The sequence below is a fragment of the Cyclopterus lumpus genome, chromosome 17 (assembly GCF_009769545.1).
Source record: "Cyclopterus lumpus isolate fCycLum1 chromosome 17, fCycLum1.pri, whole genome shotgun sequence".
Taxonomy (NCBI): domain Eukaryota; kingdom Metazoa; phylum Chordata; class Actinopteri; order Perciformes; family Cyclopteridae; genus Cyclopterus; species Cyclopterus lumpus.
The window spans coordinates 13930497-13952052 of record NC_046982.1 but is presented as its reverse complement, the minus strand read 5'-3'; the positions used below and the strand labels follow the sequence as shown (position 1 = coordinate 13952052).

The window sequence follows — 21556 nt, the reverse complement described above, 5'->3', positions numbered from 1 at the left end:
GAACGCATCTCGTTTTTGAGATTTTTGGTGAGGGGGGCCAAGAGTTTAATTTCTGTTTGTGTCTCAGTGCAGCTGCTCTGCTTTCAGCACACTGTAACCTTGGCGCTGGGGAAAACTGCCCCCCCCCCCCCCCCCCCCCCCCCCCCCACCCCCACTGCCCCCCTTAGACACTCCTCCACATCCAGTCCACATGTCTGTCCATGCATATGAGAGGTCAAACATGTATGTGACATCACACGCACGACACGCAATGCGGATGGGATGGAGTGAAGGCAGCCTCAGCACAGGAGAGCCCCTCGTTTGACGAGGAGGGAGAGGAAGAGGAGGGGAAGGATGAGGAAGAGAGAAGGGGGGGGGGGGAGAAGCAGCAGGCAGGTATGAAGGTGAGGAAGCCATCTTTTGTAAAAGAGCCAACCAAACCAAAAATGAGAAAAAAATAATAATCTGTGCTTTTTTAGTCCTCACAGTTTTAAGTCTTCAAAACAGCCATCTTATGAATGTAATGCACTGTAATGTTCTCCAACGTAGAAGTAAGAATACATAATCAACAGCAATGGGAAAAGGAAATGTGTCTCACCTAAGATAGCAGTTGGCACAAAGGGATCTGCTCATACCCCCAACAAGTGCAGAAGTTGGAGGAGGAAAAAGAATTGCAGTAAATGAAAGAAGCCAAGATAAATCCACAGAAAACAACAATAGCAAAAAATAACAGTTTGCCAAGACGGCATCATCATATGTCCCCAAAAAACAGCTAATTATACACTACATTTAGTTGATTATAAATCTAGCCTTAACTTCATCTCAGCTATGATCTGATTACATAATACATACAATTAAGCATATTTGGAGAAATTAAAGTCATGATTGAACAGCTGAGAATATAAAAACCCTTTCTGTTACAGGCCACAGATGTAGCAGGGTGTAAAACCCATCCAAAGTCAATTTATCTACCTTCTCATTTGTGAAATTGTTTTCTAATTTTGAAAGCACTTAAATTCATTCATACCACCCATCACTTTATTAGTATGCATTTACATAAAAATAGGTCTTACGATGAACATAAAACTAATTATTACTGATTTGGTTTTCTCTCATCAACTCATCCCAACACCTCTGAAGGTGTCATGACATCTGCATATCACACCTTTCCGGTCTCACTCTCCACCACTGCTTCTACACTAAACACTGCTCTGTTGACCAACAGATTAGTGTGAGGACATACAGTGTGTGTTTACCTGGGTAGTAGGCGTTTGTGGGGATGGAAGCACTGAGAGTGTTGGCTTTAGGTAGCGTGAAGGAAGAGGGCGATGATCCAGCTAGCCAGGAACAGAACACAAGACAATCAATAGTCTGGCATTGCTTAGTGGTGGATTTAGTAATCACGACTTTAATAATAATGTATTATCATGTTTCATGATGCTGTATATATTCTCAAAAACACTATCAGATTTTAATTGATAGTTTAAATGCAAAGATTATTACAGTTGAAATATATAAAAAACAAGTTTATAACCATAACTACTGACGTATTGTCATCTTCTCTCTTAACATTGTTAGGGTTCCTCATGCAGTATGACCAGAACCAGCTACCGTGCTCACAGGGTTTGGGTTATCAGTGCAGTATGTTCAGGACTATAATCTGTCAACCCGAGTGTTTAGAGCCCAACTGACATGATTGACAGCCATGTAAGGTCACAGAGAGCGTGAGAGGGAGGGCTTAGGTACAATATTGAAGGCATTACACTGATAGGCAGAGTCAAAAGTAATGCATTTAAATCGCTAGCGGACAGAGGGCCAGATTTGAACATCCACGCTAACAGACAGTTAATCAAGGTCAGAGCATCTTTGGGGCTCATCCCCTCCAGGGGTGTGGAGACAGAGGCTGCTGGGGAGTTTTAATCTGATGGTTTTGACTGGGATTATACCAGGTCAAGCCCTGGGTGCAGACAGTTTAGCTGTCGATCAACAAAGTATTAACTTTAACCTGGGACAGAGAAAATGAATAGGCTATGGTAGCAGAGCACATTAAATAAGTGTTGTGCTTTTCCTTCTTGGATAGGACACAGCAGGGTGCTGAGTTCAGGAGCTCGCAACAGACTTCTCAGCTTTCTTGTTTAAGCTTTGAGGTCAGGTTTGGGAATTCAAGCTGCCTTGATTATTGATAACAATACACAACTTCTATTAGCACAGCAATATAGTATAGTGCTTGTATCAGCAACTTCCTAAAAATAAATTATTAATATTGCTGACTTTCATTTACTTTTAGTTTATTTAACAAAAATAATTAGAGAAAACTAAAGACATTTAAAAAGGGAATATGTAAAAAGGGTACAACCAACCCTTGAGGGCCTGCGAAGAAAAAACGAAGAAGATCAAGATCTTCTCAAAATCATATCATAGTCCTTTTTTGTCATATGAAAGTGAATTATATTCAACTGTTATGAAGAAGCTGGTTCCCCATTGGCTACCAATAACACTGGTAATAAGGGTAGATGTTCAAAAGCTACACAATCACTGTAAAATCATTTGCACTGGTTGAATAGTCTGAATTTGAACAAGGCAAAAGAAAACAAAGAGGCATTGAGACTGTTCTTCATTAAAAATCCATTTTACACTAATTTATGAAATTGGATGTGGTAAATTACAAAAAAGGAGAAGAAAGAAAAAAGTAATACGGTCTCAGACAGAGTTTTGAGAACTATTGTTGCAGCAATTCTACAATTATTTTTGTAGCAAGAGTCAACACAAATAAGATTCCAGTCTTAAAAAGCAAAGACAGCTATTTCACATGGCAAATAATGATTTAATACCGTTTTCCCCCCACTGAATATGTGCCTAAATCCCCAGTTCACTTGGAAGACTCACACGTTTAGTGTAATTATTTCCTGAGCAGTCAAGTCGGAATTCTTTCCCACCTGACCAAACCAAATAAATTGCCTCCACCAAGCTCGGTGTGTGTGACCGTAAAAGGTCGGCTGATTCGCAGCAGTCTTACCTCGTCCGTTGAGCGTGAGCGCGAGCGCGCACATCGCTGCGGCCGTTGAGCGTGAGCGCGCACTCGCTGCGGCCGTTGAGCGTGAGCGCGCACTCGCTGCGGCCGTTGAGCGTGGGCGCGCCCTCGCTGCGGGTGTTCAGCGTGTGGTTGTGTGTGTCCATGAAGGACAGCGCCTCGTCACAGTTGGTGCCCTGCTCCGTGTAGCTCTTGTCCATGGAGTTGACCATCACGGTCATCTCCTGGCGGGTGCTGTTCAGCGTCTCCTTACGCTTCTTGGCCAATTTCCTTTACAGGGGGAAGAAATTTAAAAAAAATCAGACGAAAGCACAACCACTGTACTTGAATTGATCTGATATGATGATGGGAGCAATGACTCGTAGATGTAATGAGATGGCTGAGCTAATGTGCCATGGGTTGTGGTCCTATTAGGCTTTATTAGACTCCAGGTGCTTTTTCAAGGAGTGCAATATAAGAGAATGTGGCAATGTGTGACACCCTAACCCAAATACATCAGGGCCCTGATGATTTAAAATAGGTTGGGGGCGGAAGAATGAGAGTTATGAATGGTGAAACTGAAACAGTCAACCTGCTTTTCTTGACCTACTTCACGTCGATATGCTGATATGCATTGTGAGAACACACAGAAAAAAGAAACACACACACACACACACACACACACACACGGACAGCTCACGTCTCACCTGTCCTGTCTTCCTACCCTTCCCAGATTTTACCACCTCATTCATCACCTATAAAGCTGTGCACAATCAGATCAATGTCTATATTCAGGAACTGTTCACCCCGGATGCATCATGTGAGACTTTAAGGTCTTGGGACCAGGCCTGCTGTTTGACCCTGGTCAAAACACACATCCAAGGGTCACAAGCTACTCTTGTTGTGGCCCCAGTCTCAGGAGCATCCTCCTTATGGACATTAGATTGATTAACACTATGTCCACAGAATCTTTTCATTGATCTTGTGTGTGTGTGTGTGTTTTCTAGTCCCAGGCCCGTAGAGATCACCCCTGCAGCCCCCGCACTGCGGGGGGGCCTCGCAGTGACAGGGGGCCTCGCATGGCGGCTAAGTGTCGGCTGACTCGGCTGTGTTCCGGCTCGATGTGGCCAAATGTGAGCCACCTTTGGCACATTTCACTGTTGCCATGTCTGGCCCAGATGTAGCTGTTACGGACATGGGCAGATTCTGTCTGAGACATAGCAACCGGTTTATCGGCTGCCGAATCTGGGCCGAATAATGTAATAAATAAATAATATTACATTACGTAATAACATTAAGATATCCCTCAAAGTTGTCTCTCTCATATAAAGCTACACAATAAAAAAAATGTATTTTAAACTGGCTTTATAAGTTTAAATAATAGTTGTAAAGGCAATCGTAACAGGCAACCAATAGGGCCTCCTGCTACGCGGACTGGTGTTATTGTTGGGCCGCGGTGCATTCTGGGAGAACTACGAGGAAATTTCTCTTGAGGAAAAATGAAACGCACATTTAAAAGTGGTGCCCAAAAGCGGCATTCAAAACAGAAACTTTCTGAATTAAATGCCAAACTTCCCAAAATTACAAGTCTTTTTCGACCAGCTGTGAAGGATGCACTCATCTGCCAGAAGAGACAGGTATTGTACTGTTTTGCTATAGCTAACATTACCACGTAGCTAACGTTATACTTTGACAGCTGTACTGCTCTGTCTATGTGTTGTGCTTGAAAATACATTAACCTTATTAAACCTATGCTCTCACTATACCCCCTGCGCCCATTATCGGACCCCGTCCTTAATTATCTCCACAACCACATCGTTGTTTAACTTATTTCACGTTGTCCAACACTGCAACCCTTTTGAGAAGACAACGGCTCTGTACAAAATAATAAAAGTAACCGTTAAGTAAGAAACGTCATTTTCTAAGCTAAAACTGATCAAAACATATCTCAGAAGCTCCATGTCACAAGAGAGGCTGTCAGGTCTGGCCATCCTTAGCATAGAGAATAAACGTCAGTTTAGATGTAAAAGAGCGTGGTTAAAGACTTTGCACACAGATTTGCTAAAAGACGCGCACATGTGCATTCAAATGCAAACCTGTAGAAAGTAGCCTACCGGTGTATCGACTATATGTAGGCATATTTGTTATGTTGTTGTAACATATGTTCTGTTTGAGCTGTTTGATAGGCCCTAGCATATGTTTTGTTTCTGTTGGAATACATTTGTTCTCTGTTTGAGCTGTTTTTTCTGATTGAATAAATTCCCTCAAAAGAAAAGCTTGGGTCCTGTTCGTTTATCTTTGGATAACGACCGCCGGACAATACATTATCCCTTACATATGGGGGGGGGGGGGGGCCCTCTCAGGGTTATTCTGCAGGGGGGCCTCATGTGTTTCCCGTTACGGCACTGTCTAGTCCCCACACATTTAGTCTTCTCTCATTGATATGTATGAGGTGGACTACATGTATAATGTAATAATCATATCAACTTAAAGAGGAACACCACCTGATTTTATTCCAATGTTATCTCCATGATCCAAGAAAGTTTAATCAATATTTGTGAACAGAGCTACTTTCTCTCAAAGCCAGAAAACAGAGACATTGTAAGATCATCAAGTATAAAGTCTAAAGCTCCTTAGCAAATAAAAAGCAAATATTCTGGGGGAATATTTGCTTTTTCATTATCTAAATGAGCTTTATTCTATTATAGTGTTCTCCGTTTTTATAGTGTTCAGAACATTCCCCTGGGTGCTCTCAGTGTTGTTGGTTTTTGGATTTCTTTTAGGAGAGAGTTCATGTTTACCAATTTTGTTGGACTATCTAAGACGATAGGAATAACATGCATGGATTTTGAAAATGGGCGTAGTTGGACTTAGGAAAACATGATCTTCAACAACAAAATCACTGAATAAATATCCAGCAAATTAGAAAAATCAAAGATTTGAAAACCTCAAGATTTTAGCTCAAAACTGCTTCCCTCTATTTTTCCCAACACCTGACTGGGAACTGACCCTGATCCCCCAGAAATAGGAGCCACTTGCTATACGGTGATAAATAATGCATCACGTTATCACTCTAACTCGCAGTTAAACCTGCACATGTTGCACGGTGGCTTGTCAACAGAAAAGCGGCAACCAGCTTGAGCGAGAACGCACCGTAAGCTAGAACCATATCTGATGTCTGCCGTTGCTCGGGAGCTGGAGGGGAGCGAGCGCTGTAAGAATTAACCATGGCAGCCCTGATCCTCGCACTTTGTTACTCTCTGTGTGACCCCTCTCCCTATTTGAATTGCAGTCTCTCTCACGGACAACTGCGGTCTAATGATGCACTCCTGCTGCTTGTTTTCGCAAATCTCCTCTGTTTATTCAATTTTGACGCCGCCTGGTGCCATATGGCAACAGCCCCCCTCCCTGCCCCCCGCTGCCTTCAAACAGTCATTTGCTCTGAAGGCCGCGACGTGAGGCTAATAGTGGATCCGTTCCTCAGAAGGCAAAGTGACAAAGTAGCGACATTTTCATCTGCCGGACTCACTTTTTGTCTTTAATCTGCAATTAGAGTGGGGAACAATATGGAAAGCTTGTCTCCTGCCTTACGTTATAGCTTCATATTGTAATGGGGAGAAGTGAGGAGGGGAAGCTGTATGCACCCCAGGCAATATTAAGAATGATTCGGCACTGTGTGCACTCATGAGGAAGTCTATTAAGAACCACTATAATCCTAGGTTTTAATACTGTATCCCTGTTCTTATCTGTTAGGACTTGGATTTCCGCTTTCCTGGCCTGTGTAACAGCTGAAGAGCAAACGCTGGAGATAAACGAGGATGCACAGACACCAGTGCCAAAAGGAGGAAAGCACCAGCAATACTGTGATGTTTGCAAGGCACCGTGGGTGTTAGATGAAGATTAATTGGCATGCTATTCTCTCCTCATTTTTAAGAGGGGGGAATTTAATGATAGATGACTATATTACAGGGTCTGATGTGCCGACAGAGATAGTACGAGGAAGTGTACATCGGAGTGTTTGTGCATCTTGATGAATGTGACCATTTATCATGTCCCCTGGTAGTTAGCATACAGCTACACGCGAGAGATCCCAACAAAACCTGTACGGGACTGACTGCTTGCAGGAATGCCCAACAATAAAATGGGAATGTTTTTTGAACAGCATTGAATGTGCATCTGAAAAGGGGAAGAGACAGACAGATGGCAGAGGTGTTTGAGGAAGTAAAGACCGAGCAAACACTCCAGGGCAACTATATTAGGTAACTCTCATTAGAGGGATTGTCTGCAGTTCTGTACACGACAGGCGTGGCGCATCTCGGATCTAAGTGAGCCGAGCTTCTGACGCCACAAGTTCAGCTACGACAAAAAGGAAGCCGCGTGAATTGTATGTCTGTGCGCGTTTGCCAGAATCTCTGTTCTGTGGGAGGTGATGCTGAAGCAACTTCTAAAACAAGAGCTTCAAAACCTCAAGCTCAGCATGGTGGGCCTCATTTCAGCGGTAGAGCCGCCTAAACCTTGTGACATTGTGACAAAGAAGGCTTCATTAGACGATCAACACACATCCGCAGTGCATGGGTGTGTGTGTGTGCGTGTTAGATGACTGACACGCAGCTGGGAGGGGCAACAGAAGCGTCTTTGATTCACCCAGTGGGGGCATTTCAGGCGTTGTTTGCACTGTGTCTCAGTCACAAACTTCTCTCCATCTTTAACACATTCTTCCATTAAGTCATCCCTCCTTTATCCATTCCTTCATCTTTATATTTACTTCAGTACAACATTACAGAGAACTAATGGAAACTGTTTTTTGAATACAGACTGTATTCAGGGAGCCACAATACTTGTTTGTCTGCTAAGTTGATTGCTTCATCAATTCATTAAGACAGTGTTTTTTTTGTCTTCAATAGAATTAGATTGTCCTTCAATAACCTCATCCATCCAAAGAAAGAATTTATTGAACACAAAAAATAGCACTGAATGAGTACAGTTACAAAAAAGTAGGATTATGTTTAGTGTAATTATAGAAAAAAAACTGTGAAAAATATATGGAGAGGCATAATAGAGGGGTTTGAATTATTTAGTATTTTAAAGGTTCTCTAAACCATATTTAACAACTATTTGCCCTGTAAAGCTATAGTGGATTAATGTCTACATGAGTTAATAAAAGTATCATTATTTTATTGACAACATATACTTAAAGTTACTGTGGGGAATTTTTAACTGGTTATGAAACAATCTCAATTGACATCAGATTTCTCCCTCTATCGCAATGGCACTGTCGGTATTATTCAAATATATGTTACATGTAGTTAAGTAAAAAGCTGATGAGAACAACTCTGTACAGTATAGTGCCAAACGGTGACAGACAGATTTGAAAATGACCCATGTTCAAATGTATGCACTGAAACTTCATCATTCCATGCATGACATGCGTTTGTCCTGCTGCTCTTCCTCCTTCCCCTTCCTCATCAACATTCAGAGCTCGTAGGTGCAAAAATCTGCAAGGCTTGTACCAATTAATGTGATTCTTGCTGCATGTTCGGCGGGTGAGGTTTAATGAAGGTATTTGCCCTGAGCACATTGTGTTAAACATGGCGCGCTCAGTAGTCCTCCCATGAATGATGATTTGTATGACTGTGTGTGTTTTCAGTGCAATTTAAACATTTTAAGCAATTCTTTTCTCTTCTGGATATATCATTGAAAAAGTTTGATGAATTGCGGTACGGAAAGTGGCATACACTTTTATTTACCAACAGGGCCACTCAATTAAATGCATGCGCTCATCATAAAAATCAGGGATTCATGATATTAGACCGCCTGCCAGATGGAAATGGAACTGGTCGCTCCCGAATGAAATATATTTTTTATAAGCTGATATAATAAAAACAGAAGGAACATCAAGCAATAACACCAATATTTATAGACTAGATTAATGAGTAGATATTGTTGTGCAAACATGTCATCACATTTTTATAATTATGTTTTAATGTGTCAGTGTAGAGAAAACATCAAACTGCATTCAGGCCTCTGGATACCCCTCCGCTCACATCCTCCCCTCCCAAGACCGCTCAGGAGAGGGCAACCGCTTCGGACGGTGGCGAGCGTTACCCGCGGCTTTGCACTCTGTTAGCGCATTTCACAAGCGTGTCGGAGAACCACAGTGGCCTTGAGTCTCAGCAGAGCTCACCCCCCGGTTTTAACCAGAACCACGTCTGCTGGATGTGTTGCCGTATCAAACTTATACAGCATATGAAATGCAGATGTTGTTTTAACGACTTGATTCCACTGCCTGAAAATGATCCAAAACACTGTTATTGAGGTCTAAAGCTTTTTTGCTGTAAACAGCTGTCTGCTGCGACTGGACACTAAGCTGTAAGAGCAGGGAACCAAAACAGTGAAGTTGTTGATGGAACTCCAAAGGCCAACATTTGTTTGATAGTACAGGAAACGATATGATTCTAGATCCAGGTCACTTGTAGTCACATCAGTACAGTGCCTACTGAAAGGTCTTACAGTGTAATACAATTATGTCCATGTTTGTTCCTTTCTGGTTACATCTTCAAGTTGTATAGGTTTTCCACTGAAGGATTAGTTTAGTATTATCTTACATGTTGAGGATGACATATTTGTAGTTATATAGACGACATCTTCACAGTCAAATCACATACCTGTGGATTGAGGAGCACTAGACCAGCCTGACAAAATCAGTCACACAGTGATACAATAAGTGTGCTTGTATTTAGCATTCCTGCTACTTGATGGATGAATCCACACTCATGGGAATAAAGACCCAATCGAAAAACCTTGCCTCTGTCATTGATCTGTCTTTCCCCACCAGCAGTCACAGCTGCCTGTAAGGCCACCTGATTAAAGGATGGCCATATAGTTTGATCACACATGTAACTGCATCCCTAATGAGGCGCTCTGACTGATGTTATGTGTTGGGAACTAGCCCCCGCAGCCACCTCTGGCAATGTACCGAAAGTGCATATTTTGGCACTGCAGGATGTTCTCATGCCTTTAAAAGACTTTGATGAATGCATGAGAGCATTAATGGGGGTTCATCAATCATAGAGGTGTTGTAATCTCATAGCTGGCAAGAAAGCTGTCATCAGAACTGCAGATGAATGCTCCAGAAGAGAGTATATTAAGAAAAGCAGTCTATAAGTGATTTGATAATATAAACTTTGGGTTCATGCAACACATTAGTCCATATTTGTGAGCTGACCTTAAATACCCTAAGAGGTAAGCGTTAGGGGTAAAAGGGACTAAACGATCTGTCTTACAGAGCAACTCTGGTGGTTGAATGCAACATCATCAGCTTCTGCCTCAACAGCTTAAGGCGCAAATCAATATTTCCAATTAGCTAACATGGTCCTACGCTCCCCTCACATTGAGTTGCTTCCTTGAGTCGACCAATGACTGACACAAGAGACAGATATGAAAGAAGATGGAAAGATAGGAGGACGATGGGGGAGGTAATAATGGACTGTATATACTTGCTCACTAATAAGGATTGCAATGAAAATATTTTTTTATTGACTTATCTTAGTTAAATGATATGTAAGGGAATCATATTCTCAAATTAACATACAAGAAACCCTCCATGTACCTCCTGCAGTACTCTAAAGCGCCGTTTGAGAAACACTACCATACAGTCATAAACCGACAACAAACAACATTACAGGGCAGGCGAATAAAAATCTATCAATCTTAATTAATTTGTTGTCAAGTGAATTTCACCCTTTTAAATAATGTTTTACACCATGAATAAATGGTTTAAATGGGCATCTTGCCTGTCCAAAATGCTGCAGTTTAGATTTTCCATTACAGAAGTTGCGCAGAGGACAATATCACTTGTTAGAGAGATTCAGGAATCTGAGGAGCTCTTTAATATATTTTATTATCTATTAGGCATTTGCGTGCTGTCATGACACATTTCCAAATGGCATCATTACTCCTTATCCAACTGTATATTATGTTGTAATCTTGTCGACTTTAGACAGGAGTCTCAACATGTGCATCCTTCTCTTTCGCTTAAAAAAGAAATCTAAACAGTAAAACCCCCAATTTATTTGACGCCTGAGATGTAAAAAAAACATGGACCTGATGCTGTCGAAGTCACACACACATACATTTTTGAAGGGACGCGATTTGTCTTAACTACTCAAATACATCCTGTTAAGTGTTTGTGAAACATACAATATCCAATTGGCGAACCTAAAACCTGTCCATCAAAGCAAATACGCCTCAAAACAAAACCCTCTTTAAGGCGTTGTGTCCTTCAAATGGAAGAATCCCTAACTTTCTGTGACAAGTAATTCAGACCCCTTTTATTGTAGACTTTCAGATTTATGCAAATTACCGAAAACTATTGAATGTAACACTTAAATAACAAAACTGATAGCTTTGATTGTTTTCTGACAACCTGCTTAGCTCGGTCAATGTGTGTGCTCAGCTTTGATGACAACACTCCTCCAAGTCACTGGAGCCTACTATCCAAGTCAGCTGTGATCTAATATGAGTGACCACGCAGGTATTCAGAGTCGTATTATCTCCAGGTGCATTCTGAGATGTTCTTTGATGTGAGGCAGCCTCCATTCTCTCCTCTGATCACAGCCATCTCAAGACAGATTAGTTGGCATCCATCACAAAGAGCACACAGAGGGAGCCTGTGAGCTACAGCAGTGACGGTAGAGCTGCAGAATAAGCTTCTTTACCATTCAGAGGTGACTTGGAATTATCGGTTCTATTAAGAGCGAATGCAGCAGCACTACGGCTCTTGTTTATGATGTCGGAGACATCTGAATAGAAAGGAGGTTATTCTGTGATCACATCAGCTTGTTCAGCGGGGGAAGCAAACGCCTTGTCAGCTTAAGACACAACTCCACCATCACCATAGAATCAATGGGATGGATGTGCAATAACAAAAACAAAACATGCTGGAAAAAAGGGAAGAAAAGCACGAGATGGTTTGATGACAGAATGAGAGTATGGAGTAGGGGTAGAGAAAGATTAGAAAGTATCACATGCATATGGAGCCAAATTGATAAGATCACCATGTTAGCTCATGCTTTCATTTTAGTGCAACAACAATAAATATGGTCAATCCAACAGAGCTATTGAGTGCATTCTGCAGAGTGTATAGATACGTGTACAACATGTGAAATATTTGGAATAGCTCATGCCTTAGTTCTGGCACAACTAAGGCATATAGATTCACTGTGATACACACTTCAAAACATCTAACTTTGACAAGTCAACAGCGATGAAATCATTGGAGGCGAATGAAACATTCACACTCAGTAAAATGCAGTAGCTTCTGCATTGATTATTATTTTTTCTTTCACAAAGATGAGTTTGGCAGCCGGTACAATCATTAAGGCAGTTTAGTTCATCATTTGATAAACAAACTCCTTAAAAGTCTAGCAGAAATAATATTTGCACTAAACATTTCCGTGGCAGGTTTATTCGTGGGGGTGTAGCTTTCGTGCTTTCGGTCAGAAATCGTGCCAATGTGACATACAGTATGATGTGCTCATCATGTGGAGATGCATTGGAGTGGCGTCCCTCCGTTTCCTCCAGCAGAGATTACAGTTGGGCCTCTGTAATAGCTCTGTGCAGGAGGAGGATGACATGGCTCTTTGCATGCATGGGGAAACAGCATGTGGGTGAGAAGCATGGCACTAACATTACACAAAGTGGTTACTTACAGGTAGTAAGTGTAGGAGTGATAGGTTCTCTGCCGAGTGAGGGTGGTGGTAGGATTAAAGCGTGGAGGAGGGAGGGGATGGAATGAAAAGGAAAGAAAAAGTAAAATATATTAATGTTTGAAAAAAAGAGTAGAAATGAACAGAATCAGATATGGTGGCATATGTGGAAGGTAAACTAGTGATCTGAGGCAAAGGTGATCGCTTGGAGTCATGTCATGCTTTGCAAGGGAGGGGGGTGGGGGGGGAGCTCAGTACAATATAGTTGAATACTTTCTAATTATATTGATATTGAGCCTGGTCTACAGCGTAGGCTGATAAATCAGAGACAACCACGCTATGACTAAAATACCCCTTTTATGACACATCATTTTATACCCCTGTATAAATTACCATATCTGACCTCCAAGGTTGTAGCTAAATGAATGGTTTGAATGTCTAAAACACAACTCAATTCCCCATTGGTACAGTAATTACACAAAATTGCAACCAAGGAAGTCATCTCCATCTCTGGTTTGATTAAGGCTAATTGAAAACAATTCCATTACTGAGGTGCTGATTTTCACACCCACCCACTGATCACTGTGCTACAGAGACAGTTTTTGCAGTAAAAAAAAAAAAAAAAAAATTCAAGAATCTTATCTTCCTGTCAAAAATTAACATGGTTCATAGTGATTATCTTAGTACACAACTATGCCTCCTCCCTCAGCTCCATCTACTAAACTCACCTGTACTCTTTAAATTTTGAACAACAATTAAGTGCATAGTTAAACTGGGGAATTATTTTTGTTCACAATCAAGATATTTAAGGAAACCAGCGGGTGTCCACCAAAGAAATCTCTGCAAGAACTGACATTGTATTATTTCAAGCCTTGCTGTGGACAAAAGGGGTTGATATTTTTCTGGAGCTTTAGCTCCCTTGATTCTTGGGATATGTACAGGGACTCCTCCTCCAGTATGGGGTCCAGGGCTAATGTAAACTCAGCCTTCAGCTATATGGTCATCCGCTTTCCTTCTGAGCCTTTCATCATATTTTCTTTCTTATCTCCTCCCCGCCTCGCTCCATACCACAGGCCTAAAAAACAGTTTTCCTCTTCCCATCCAATGTCATTGAAGCGCTGCGCATTTGTTTGAGGGTGCCGTGGAAATGGATTAATTTTTCATGGCACACTATATCTCATGGCTGTAAACAGCCCTAATGGGGCGTATCAACATAATCAAATTAATTATTTAGTGTGACGCTGACAATACTGCCATTTGGGGGAGAAATATACAAAATGATGAAACCAAAACTACTTATTTGTGAGTAGTCTGCAAGTAAGTTCAACCTCAGTAGTATTTCAACGAGTAAGAAAGAAGGCTTACCTTTTCTTCATGAGGAGTACCACTCCTAAAAAGATGATGACGAAGAGGAGGATGCCAGCGATGACCCCGGCGATCTTCACCGTGTGGTCCGTTTGTTTCTCTGGCTCCACTGCGTCGGGTTTGTGAGTGGCTGCTCCTGAAAAACATGACAATGCATTGAGATGAAACAAAGAAAGAGCAATTCATCAGGCAGACTGTGGGACCAATCTAATGACCCTTTGCTTTTGTTCTACATGCACTAAACAGCAGAGTGCACATCCATACTTTCCCTTTTGCCTCTCATTGAATTGACCAAGTGGATGACGGAGGTTGATTAATCAATGCACTGATATTCGGTGGCATTCTGTGGACCATTAATATCAATACACATTCTCAGAGTATTGTGTATTACAAAAGGAAGTGACTCCCTCAAACTCCACCTTTGGCTCCGTCCTTAGTGGACATCCGCTCTGTGTGAATCAAGCTGCACTGGGAGAGATAAGTGTGAACCATCTTTACCCTTGGTTAATCATGTTTGGGGCAAATGGCTGCTGGGCTGTAAAAAATGTAGGATGCAGGGCGGAAAAGATAATACCCAAGAAGATAAAAAAAAAGCCTGAAATAACCAAAACATTAAATATCAGCTTGTGGAGGAGATAGCCAACAACAAGAGACACAAAGAGAGAGGGGCGAGGGGGGAGGCGTCTTGTTTTAACAGCATACGCTCCCTGGGAAGTGATAAGAAGCCCTAGCAGGAAAGCAATGTTACTGGAATGACGACTGTCCACCTGAACAACACCATTATTCCTTGTCACCAGGGGTAAATTTAGAATGATAAATTGTTATGTCAGACCAAATCTGCGAGAGCGAGCGTCCTACTCTCCTCAGCGTTGCCATTTTCTTGCTATAAAGAAGGAAACTATCTGTCCCAGGCTGGTTGTGACATATTGTTCTTGCTCTGGTGTGTTGTTATCAACAGCCAGGCCTTTATTTAGATATACGTTTTTAAGGCGGCGCTGTGGAGGATCTCCAGACTGGTGACATATTAACAATTATGTCTGAACGAATGGAGCAGACCAAGTGCCAATATACTGTTACAGGCTAATCTCACAGAAATGCTGTCAGGGACAAATCCACATTTGAGCTGTGAGTGCTGTATATCCGCTGCTACAAGTCAATATTCTTCCATCCTAGCCTGAGAGAATTTGAGACTCTTACACACAACAAGCAGAAACTGAGCAGAATTTTAAGTCACACGCTACACTCTTGAAAACTCTCCAGATCTTTAGGAGGAGCTCTTCAGCATTCTTTTGTGTGTTCACAGTTGTCACTACTGCAACAACCAACACCTACCAACACTTAATATCCCAAAAATAATGAGAAATATTCATGACAGGGGATTAACTCCTGTCAAAAATCTCCAACACTGATACATCAAATGACAACCGCACCTCAAGCCGGTCTTTCATGTCCAGTAATGCTGAGAGGATGAAGGTAAAAGACAATGTCTTTGATTTAATCACACAAATTCTATGCAAATAGAAGGTAAATAAACAAAACCACACACATGCAATATGCCACTTGTTTGTTTTCCCGTGGAGGGATTCGTCATTATGGCCGCTACATTAAAGTCATAGTGGGTAAAACACTGGTGTGGACAGAATAACTGAGACGGTCAGAGGATGTGCAGAAAGCTGCAGGTCTGACCTGTTAGTTGGTTGTCACCGGCCGCTGGGGCGATGCGGATGTAGGGGGTTGTGAGCTGAGTCACGAGTATGGCGGCTGAGTAGAGTCAGTGGATCCAAGATTGCATGCAGTAGGGAGAGAGAGAGAAAGAGAGAGAGAGAGACAGAGAGACAGAGAGACAAGCCACACTGAAGCTGAAAACAGGCAACCAACAGTTATCATCATCAAGCAACATTGAGGCAGAGAAAGACAACCATTACAGTATTAGAAAAAAATTGCCAATTTGTTTAGTCAGGTTAGCAACAGCAATCGTTTCAAGCAAGTCCATATCTTTGTGAGCCAAATGCAGTGCATCAAAATGTATCCCTTCAGGTGAGAAATTGCTTATATGATCCTTCCACTTCTAATGCATGCTATTTTACCTCAGCCTATTGAGCCATGTAGATGGATATCTGGAAATCCACACAAAATCCATAGTGGAGCCGCAAAATATAAGATTGTTGGAGCATGTGACAGGACCTCCCATGGCCCAGAGCGGAGTGTGGCCAGGACTCCCTCTGGCCTTATCAATTCTGCTCCCGGATCAATGGTGCCTTAAATTCATCAGCTTTAATGTGTGAAGCAGGACGTACAGGCAGCATAGCTAAGTACCCACAGACCTCACTGGGCACAGGCAGCCTCCCAGTCGTGGGAAAACGCTGGTTCTTGGTAAATGTATTGATGTGAAGACCGCACCACACATCTACAAAGGGTAACTACTCGTATTAGAGCCATTACAGGTAAAAAATAAAAACAATTAAAAAAGTTCTGAGAATTAAGAAGTCCTAAAATCTGGGAAAAACATTTATTTTTCTTTCAGATTAAAGTGGTCAATTTATATGGTTAACATCCAGAATTCTGAGTTGTTTTTGGCAAATATGTGACTTTAATTTCAGATTTTCTTCCTTGAAAATTAAAAAAATGTATTACTTCATAATAATCTCGGACAATATTTTTTTCTTGGAATATTACCCAAAGCAAACATCTGATCTATTCCTACCTTTGGTAGCGACTCGAACACAGTCAATTTTGGTCTCCTGTACAGACAGAAAAATCAAGTGGGAGAAGAGAACAGAAAGAAAAGAAGAGAATCAGAGTTTAATATGACACACATGCACAGACAGGAGACACACACTTTCAGTGGCAACAACACCTATCTAAGAACCCATGGTTACCACAAAACAGCTCGGCCAGTTCCACGCTGTCCCCTATCATCTGTTGAGCTCAATGACTGTGACACAAAACGCAGTTAGGCGAGAGGGCCTACAGCACAGATTAGTGGTGCTGAGCTGCTGATTTGTCAGCCAACAGCGATCTGTCGGCCGCCTGCAGCACGAGGTGGTCAGCCACTGTGGAGAAACTAGAGCCCTGTGACAAGCGACACCAACCCGGCATGCAGGGCTCCAAAATGACACGTCAGGGAGCCTTTCTGAATATGTAATGGAGTTTGAGCTCTGACAACAGCCTTCAACAGCATAACAAAAAAAAAAAAAAAAACACTGCTCTCGCTTCTGGCAGAGAAGTCTGTTGTCAACAATGGTCTGGTGAACAGGAAAAAGGACACAGACAGGAACGGGGAGGCGATGAGTAATACAACACAGAAGACATGCGAGCTGTGTCCCTGTGCTTGACCCAGCCAAGCTGTCCAATGAGCAATGAGCACACATGGGAGCGACAGCATTTGGAGGCCACGACAGGCATAACGAACAGAAGGAAGAAAACATCAATGTTTATGGGATCCTGGGTGCATGTGTTTTCACATTACTGCAGCTTTTAAGCCGTCAGATGACCCTGCCATTGAAGGCAACATAACAAGAAGTTATATTTTATTTGTATTTGAATAGAAGAAAAAAGAAGAAGAAAATAAATCGTTGTATGGATGGCACTCACCTCCTCTAAGTGCTTATTTAGTTTTAAAGGCCCAAATAAATCACTCCAACATCATTAGACATTAATTAAAGCTTGCAGTACTATCCATTGACAGTGATGGCTTAATGAAAGAGTGCATTTGGCCAAAACATTGAATATAAAAATAACATCAGAAATGTCAATCACAAAGACAAGGCTTCATGCTGCGTCAACAATTTACTTTGTCATTTATTTTGTGCAGGGAAGAGCACTACCAGCCAATTCATATCACTCAGCGATTCGTCCTGGCAAGTTTCAGACCGCCAATTCTTTACTCTCAAGAGCAAACTCGCTAATTGGATTCAGCCCTGCTGCACATGTTATTTCTATCTCCTCCTTAAAGACGTGCTGGTGTTTCTCAAGGAGGCTGTTTTATGGTGATTCTAATTCAAGACCACAATCAGTGGTGCTCTTGAAGTCGCCATCGAGCTGTCTGCCACGGCTCCCCTCGGAGGGAGTGCAACTTGACGACAGAGGCTGCGACCTGTGCGATCGGTAACCCTGTTGTTGTTTTCTGCCTCCCGCACTAAAATGCTGCTGGGACGCCCGGCTCTCCTAAATGCTGTTGATCAAAGGCTTGTCTGGCTTTTGACACAATGCTCCATAGGAAAAGGCAGGAGAACGGGGCCACAGTAATGGAGGGAGAGCGCATGTCGCCGCATGGAGCTCTGTATTCCACGCTTGACCCTGCTGTCGCCCATTGTGAATGGAGACAGTGTTGTTGGTACATCCCACCAGAGTACTGACACATCTATCAGAGGCCGACTGCAATTGTGCTGCTGCGTGCATGTGTCTGTCTATGTGAGCAGTTACTGTGTAGAGTCAGGGACTGGTGTACTCAGCCACTTCAGTCCCATTCAGTGGCCCAGTCAATCAATATGTCAGTCTGCTTTTCATTCTCATTAAACCCAGCATAATATCCAACATTGTTCCATCAACACAGTGGATATGCATATAAGAGAGGCGAGGTTTGACTTGGCAGTATGTTTCAGTAAGTCCTCTATAAAAAAGCAGCACAAACCACATTCATTTTTAAGTTGCATGAATATTTTCTGATGTCAGTGCTCGTTTGGTTAAATTAACTACACAAATTAGACATTCTCTGGACTGCGCTTCTTGTCTCGTTGCTGAGGTACTATATATACTTATTAGCACAGCACTGTAAGACATGCGGTAAAACAATAAACTGTCAACCTGGCATGCAACACACAACATGTATTCTAGAGAAAGTGTTATTTTGCCTCTCTTTGTTGTCTTTGTTGTTATTCTTTGGTTAAAACCAGTGGAAGACTTATTCAGATACTTCACTCAAATATGAATACCTCAATGTCAAGATCATTTATGACAAGTAACAGTACTCATTATGGAAGGTATATTATTAGAAATTTTATAACAGGATTATTGTTATTGAAAAAAAATATGCATATGCAGCTTTTAAATATTTTTTGTTGATTGAGAAACTACGTCTTATTTTTCATATGTTAAATATTTATATAAATTGTCAAATAAATGCAGTGGAGTAGAAATTACAATATTGACTTCTGAAATGTAGTAACTTTGCAATATAATATTCCTATAAATCGATCTATAGATCTACTTTCGTTTTAGGAGATTTTTACTCATTTGTGTTTTTTTTGTGTTATGCCCGCTGCTTTCGTAGCTTCCTCTTGGATGCGTGCTTACAATCTGGCACCTGGTTGCTACGTTTTTCTAGAGGTTAACGCCCCAAACATAGCTATATAAGAAAATATATCAAATAAATCCTACTCATTCTTCCTTTACGAGCAGTAATTAAGTAAAAGTACTTGGTTGCTTCCCACCACTGGTTATAAAGAGAACACTGACTGGCCATATTTTTTGTTTTAGAGTCCCCTTGGAACAAAAATTGCGTGAATAAAATAAAAACTTGAAAAACACCCACCCCGTTGGCTGTGCTGACAGCCTGGAAATAGACGCTGTAGCTTTTCTGAGGCAGCAGAGGGGCGTTCCAGTAGCCGTTGTAGGTCTTGTTGTCCCCCACGGTGAAGGGCTGGGGCGAGTGGATGCCGCCGGAGGGGAACTGAGCTGTGAAGTAATACTGGGAGTTGAGGAGCGTGGCGTTCTGGAAGTGAATGGGAACTGGGTAGCAGCGCAGGATTTCTGCCGTTCCTCGAGCTCTGCGTGGACGTTCCTCCTCCACCACCACCTGGTACGCACTGCAAACATAAGACACAAACAGCATCAACAGACTCCAACGGGCAACACTGTTGGGAATGCAGGCCTTTGAAAGCATTACAGAGTGTAAGAATTGCCTCGTTATGTATGGCACAGAAATACATGTTGCAACGCTCCAAATCTCAGAGTACACCAAGTCTTTAGACAATATTCTTTATTAGACGGGAGACCATTGCATATCCAGCATATCCATTTCAGATTTGCTCTTTAAAAGTTTTAGAACCAAGCATGACAGTATCGTACTTGATCCTGTACATGTGCTCATCACAGGCTACATTATAAATAGTTTACCTTTCTGTGATTCTTCTTGGTGTACACAAGTCAGAAAACAAGCTGCGAGCTTTAAGCTGGAATAGGTTCATGTAAACAGTGCTACTGTATACAAGCAGTTACAGGAAGAGTAATCACTCTTTTACCACCAATATCACAATACTTTGTTGACAACAAAGTTCAGTTTAAAATGCATTAAAGAGTAGAAGGGTAGAAAATACTAGTAATTAGTGTACTGGCATTAATTTACATTTACATCTACAAATTATTTTTTATGCAATGATCAAATTATGAAAAATAAATAAATTGTATCTAACTGAACAGATTCAAAAATACAGTGGAAGCTAAATGAGCAGTGACACAGGACTGGGTCTGACTTTGTTTGCATTTGCATTATTCAACAACTGAAAAGGGTAACGGCTCCTTCCATTTCCTCTCCATCCGAGCCTTGTGTTTAGCTGAGATCAAAACTGCAGCCCTCTGTGCCTCTGACAGAGATGACATTGTCTCTGAGCCGGTCACTTGGCTTCAGGGGGAGACTGACTGTCTTATAGACGTTCATGTTAGTATGCATCTCGCATCCACCTGTTAAATCTATTGAGTTGCTGAGTGACAAAGAGTCTGTTTACAGCTGCCACGGAGAATAACCAGCTATGATTGGGGACTAGTGTTCCATTTCCAAAAGAGTCATGCAAACAACACGTTATTATTACAGAAGATGGAGCAATATTGCTCCCTGAATGAATGCATGACCACATTTATGAATGATTGAATACTATAACATGCTCTGGCTCTTTTGTTTTGAAAAGTTGATTTCTGAATTTGGCACATTTTTTCTTCTTCTTCATTTTATATGTTTCTAAATGGAAAAGAAAGCAATGAACAAATAGATATATTTTAAATTAAAGTCACTGGAGTTTTTTCTCCATAAGTAGCGCAATTGGGCAATTTTTCAAGAGTGGGTCCATGTTTTGTTTGTTTCGAGCACATACATGAGGACACACATACATGAGGACACACATACATGAGGACACACATACATGAGGGCGCACAAGCAAGCGCACGCGCACGAGCATCGCAATATTATTCCACTAACCTACAACTGGGGCAATAAGCTTTGCCATTGTCTGCAAATGAGGAAGCAATTGCACTCAACATGTTTGTTAGACCTCGAGGAAACCAACACCTCAATGGTCCGTTTACACTTGGCATTAATACAAACAGCTTCTAGCTGCGCTGATCACAGATTAGATGGATTAGTTATTAATATGAATAAATAAAAGATTACAACACAATACCATGCACTTGTGTACATTGCTCTCTTCATGAGTTTGCCAATTTACAAGTCTGTTTCCCAAACAACCATCTGAAACAGTGTGAAGTACTTGTATTCATCTAA

At 41.7% G+C, this 21556-nt stretch overlaps 1 protein-coding gene across 1 annotated transcript in view; it reads right to left on the bottom strand.

Moving 5' to 3' along the window:
* Positions 1-21556, bottom strand: part of LOC117746248 (receptor-type tyrosine-protein phosphatase mu-like) — a 136173-nt gene that overhangs the window by 30895 nt on the left and 83722 nt on the right. The window contains 10 exon segments of the mRNA XM_034555273.1: positions 578-604; positions 1236-1316; positions 2996-3026; positions 3028-3280; positions 12700-12728; position 13431; positions 14062-14197; positions 15748-15822; positions 16766-16802; positions 19595-19868. Of these exon segments, the coding sequence (XP_034411164.1) occupies positions 578-604; positions 1236-1316; positions 2996-3026; positions 3028-3280; positions 12700-12728; position 13431; positions 14062-14197; positions 15748-15822; positions 16766-16802; positions 19595-19868 (944 nt within the window).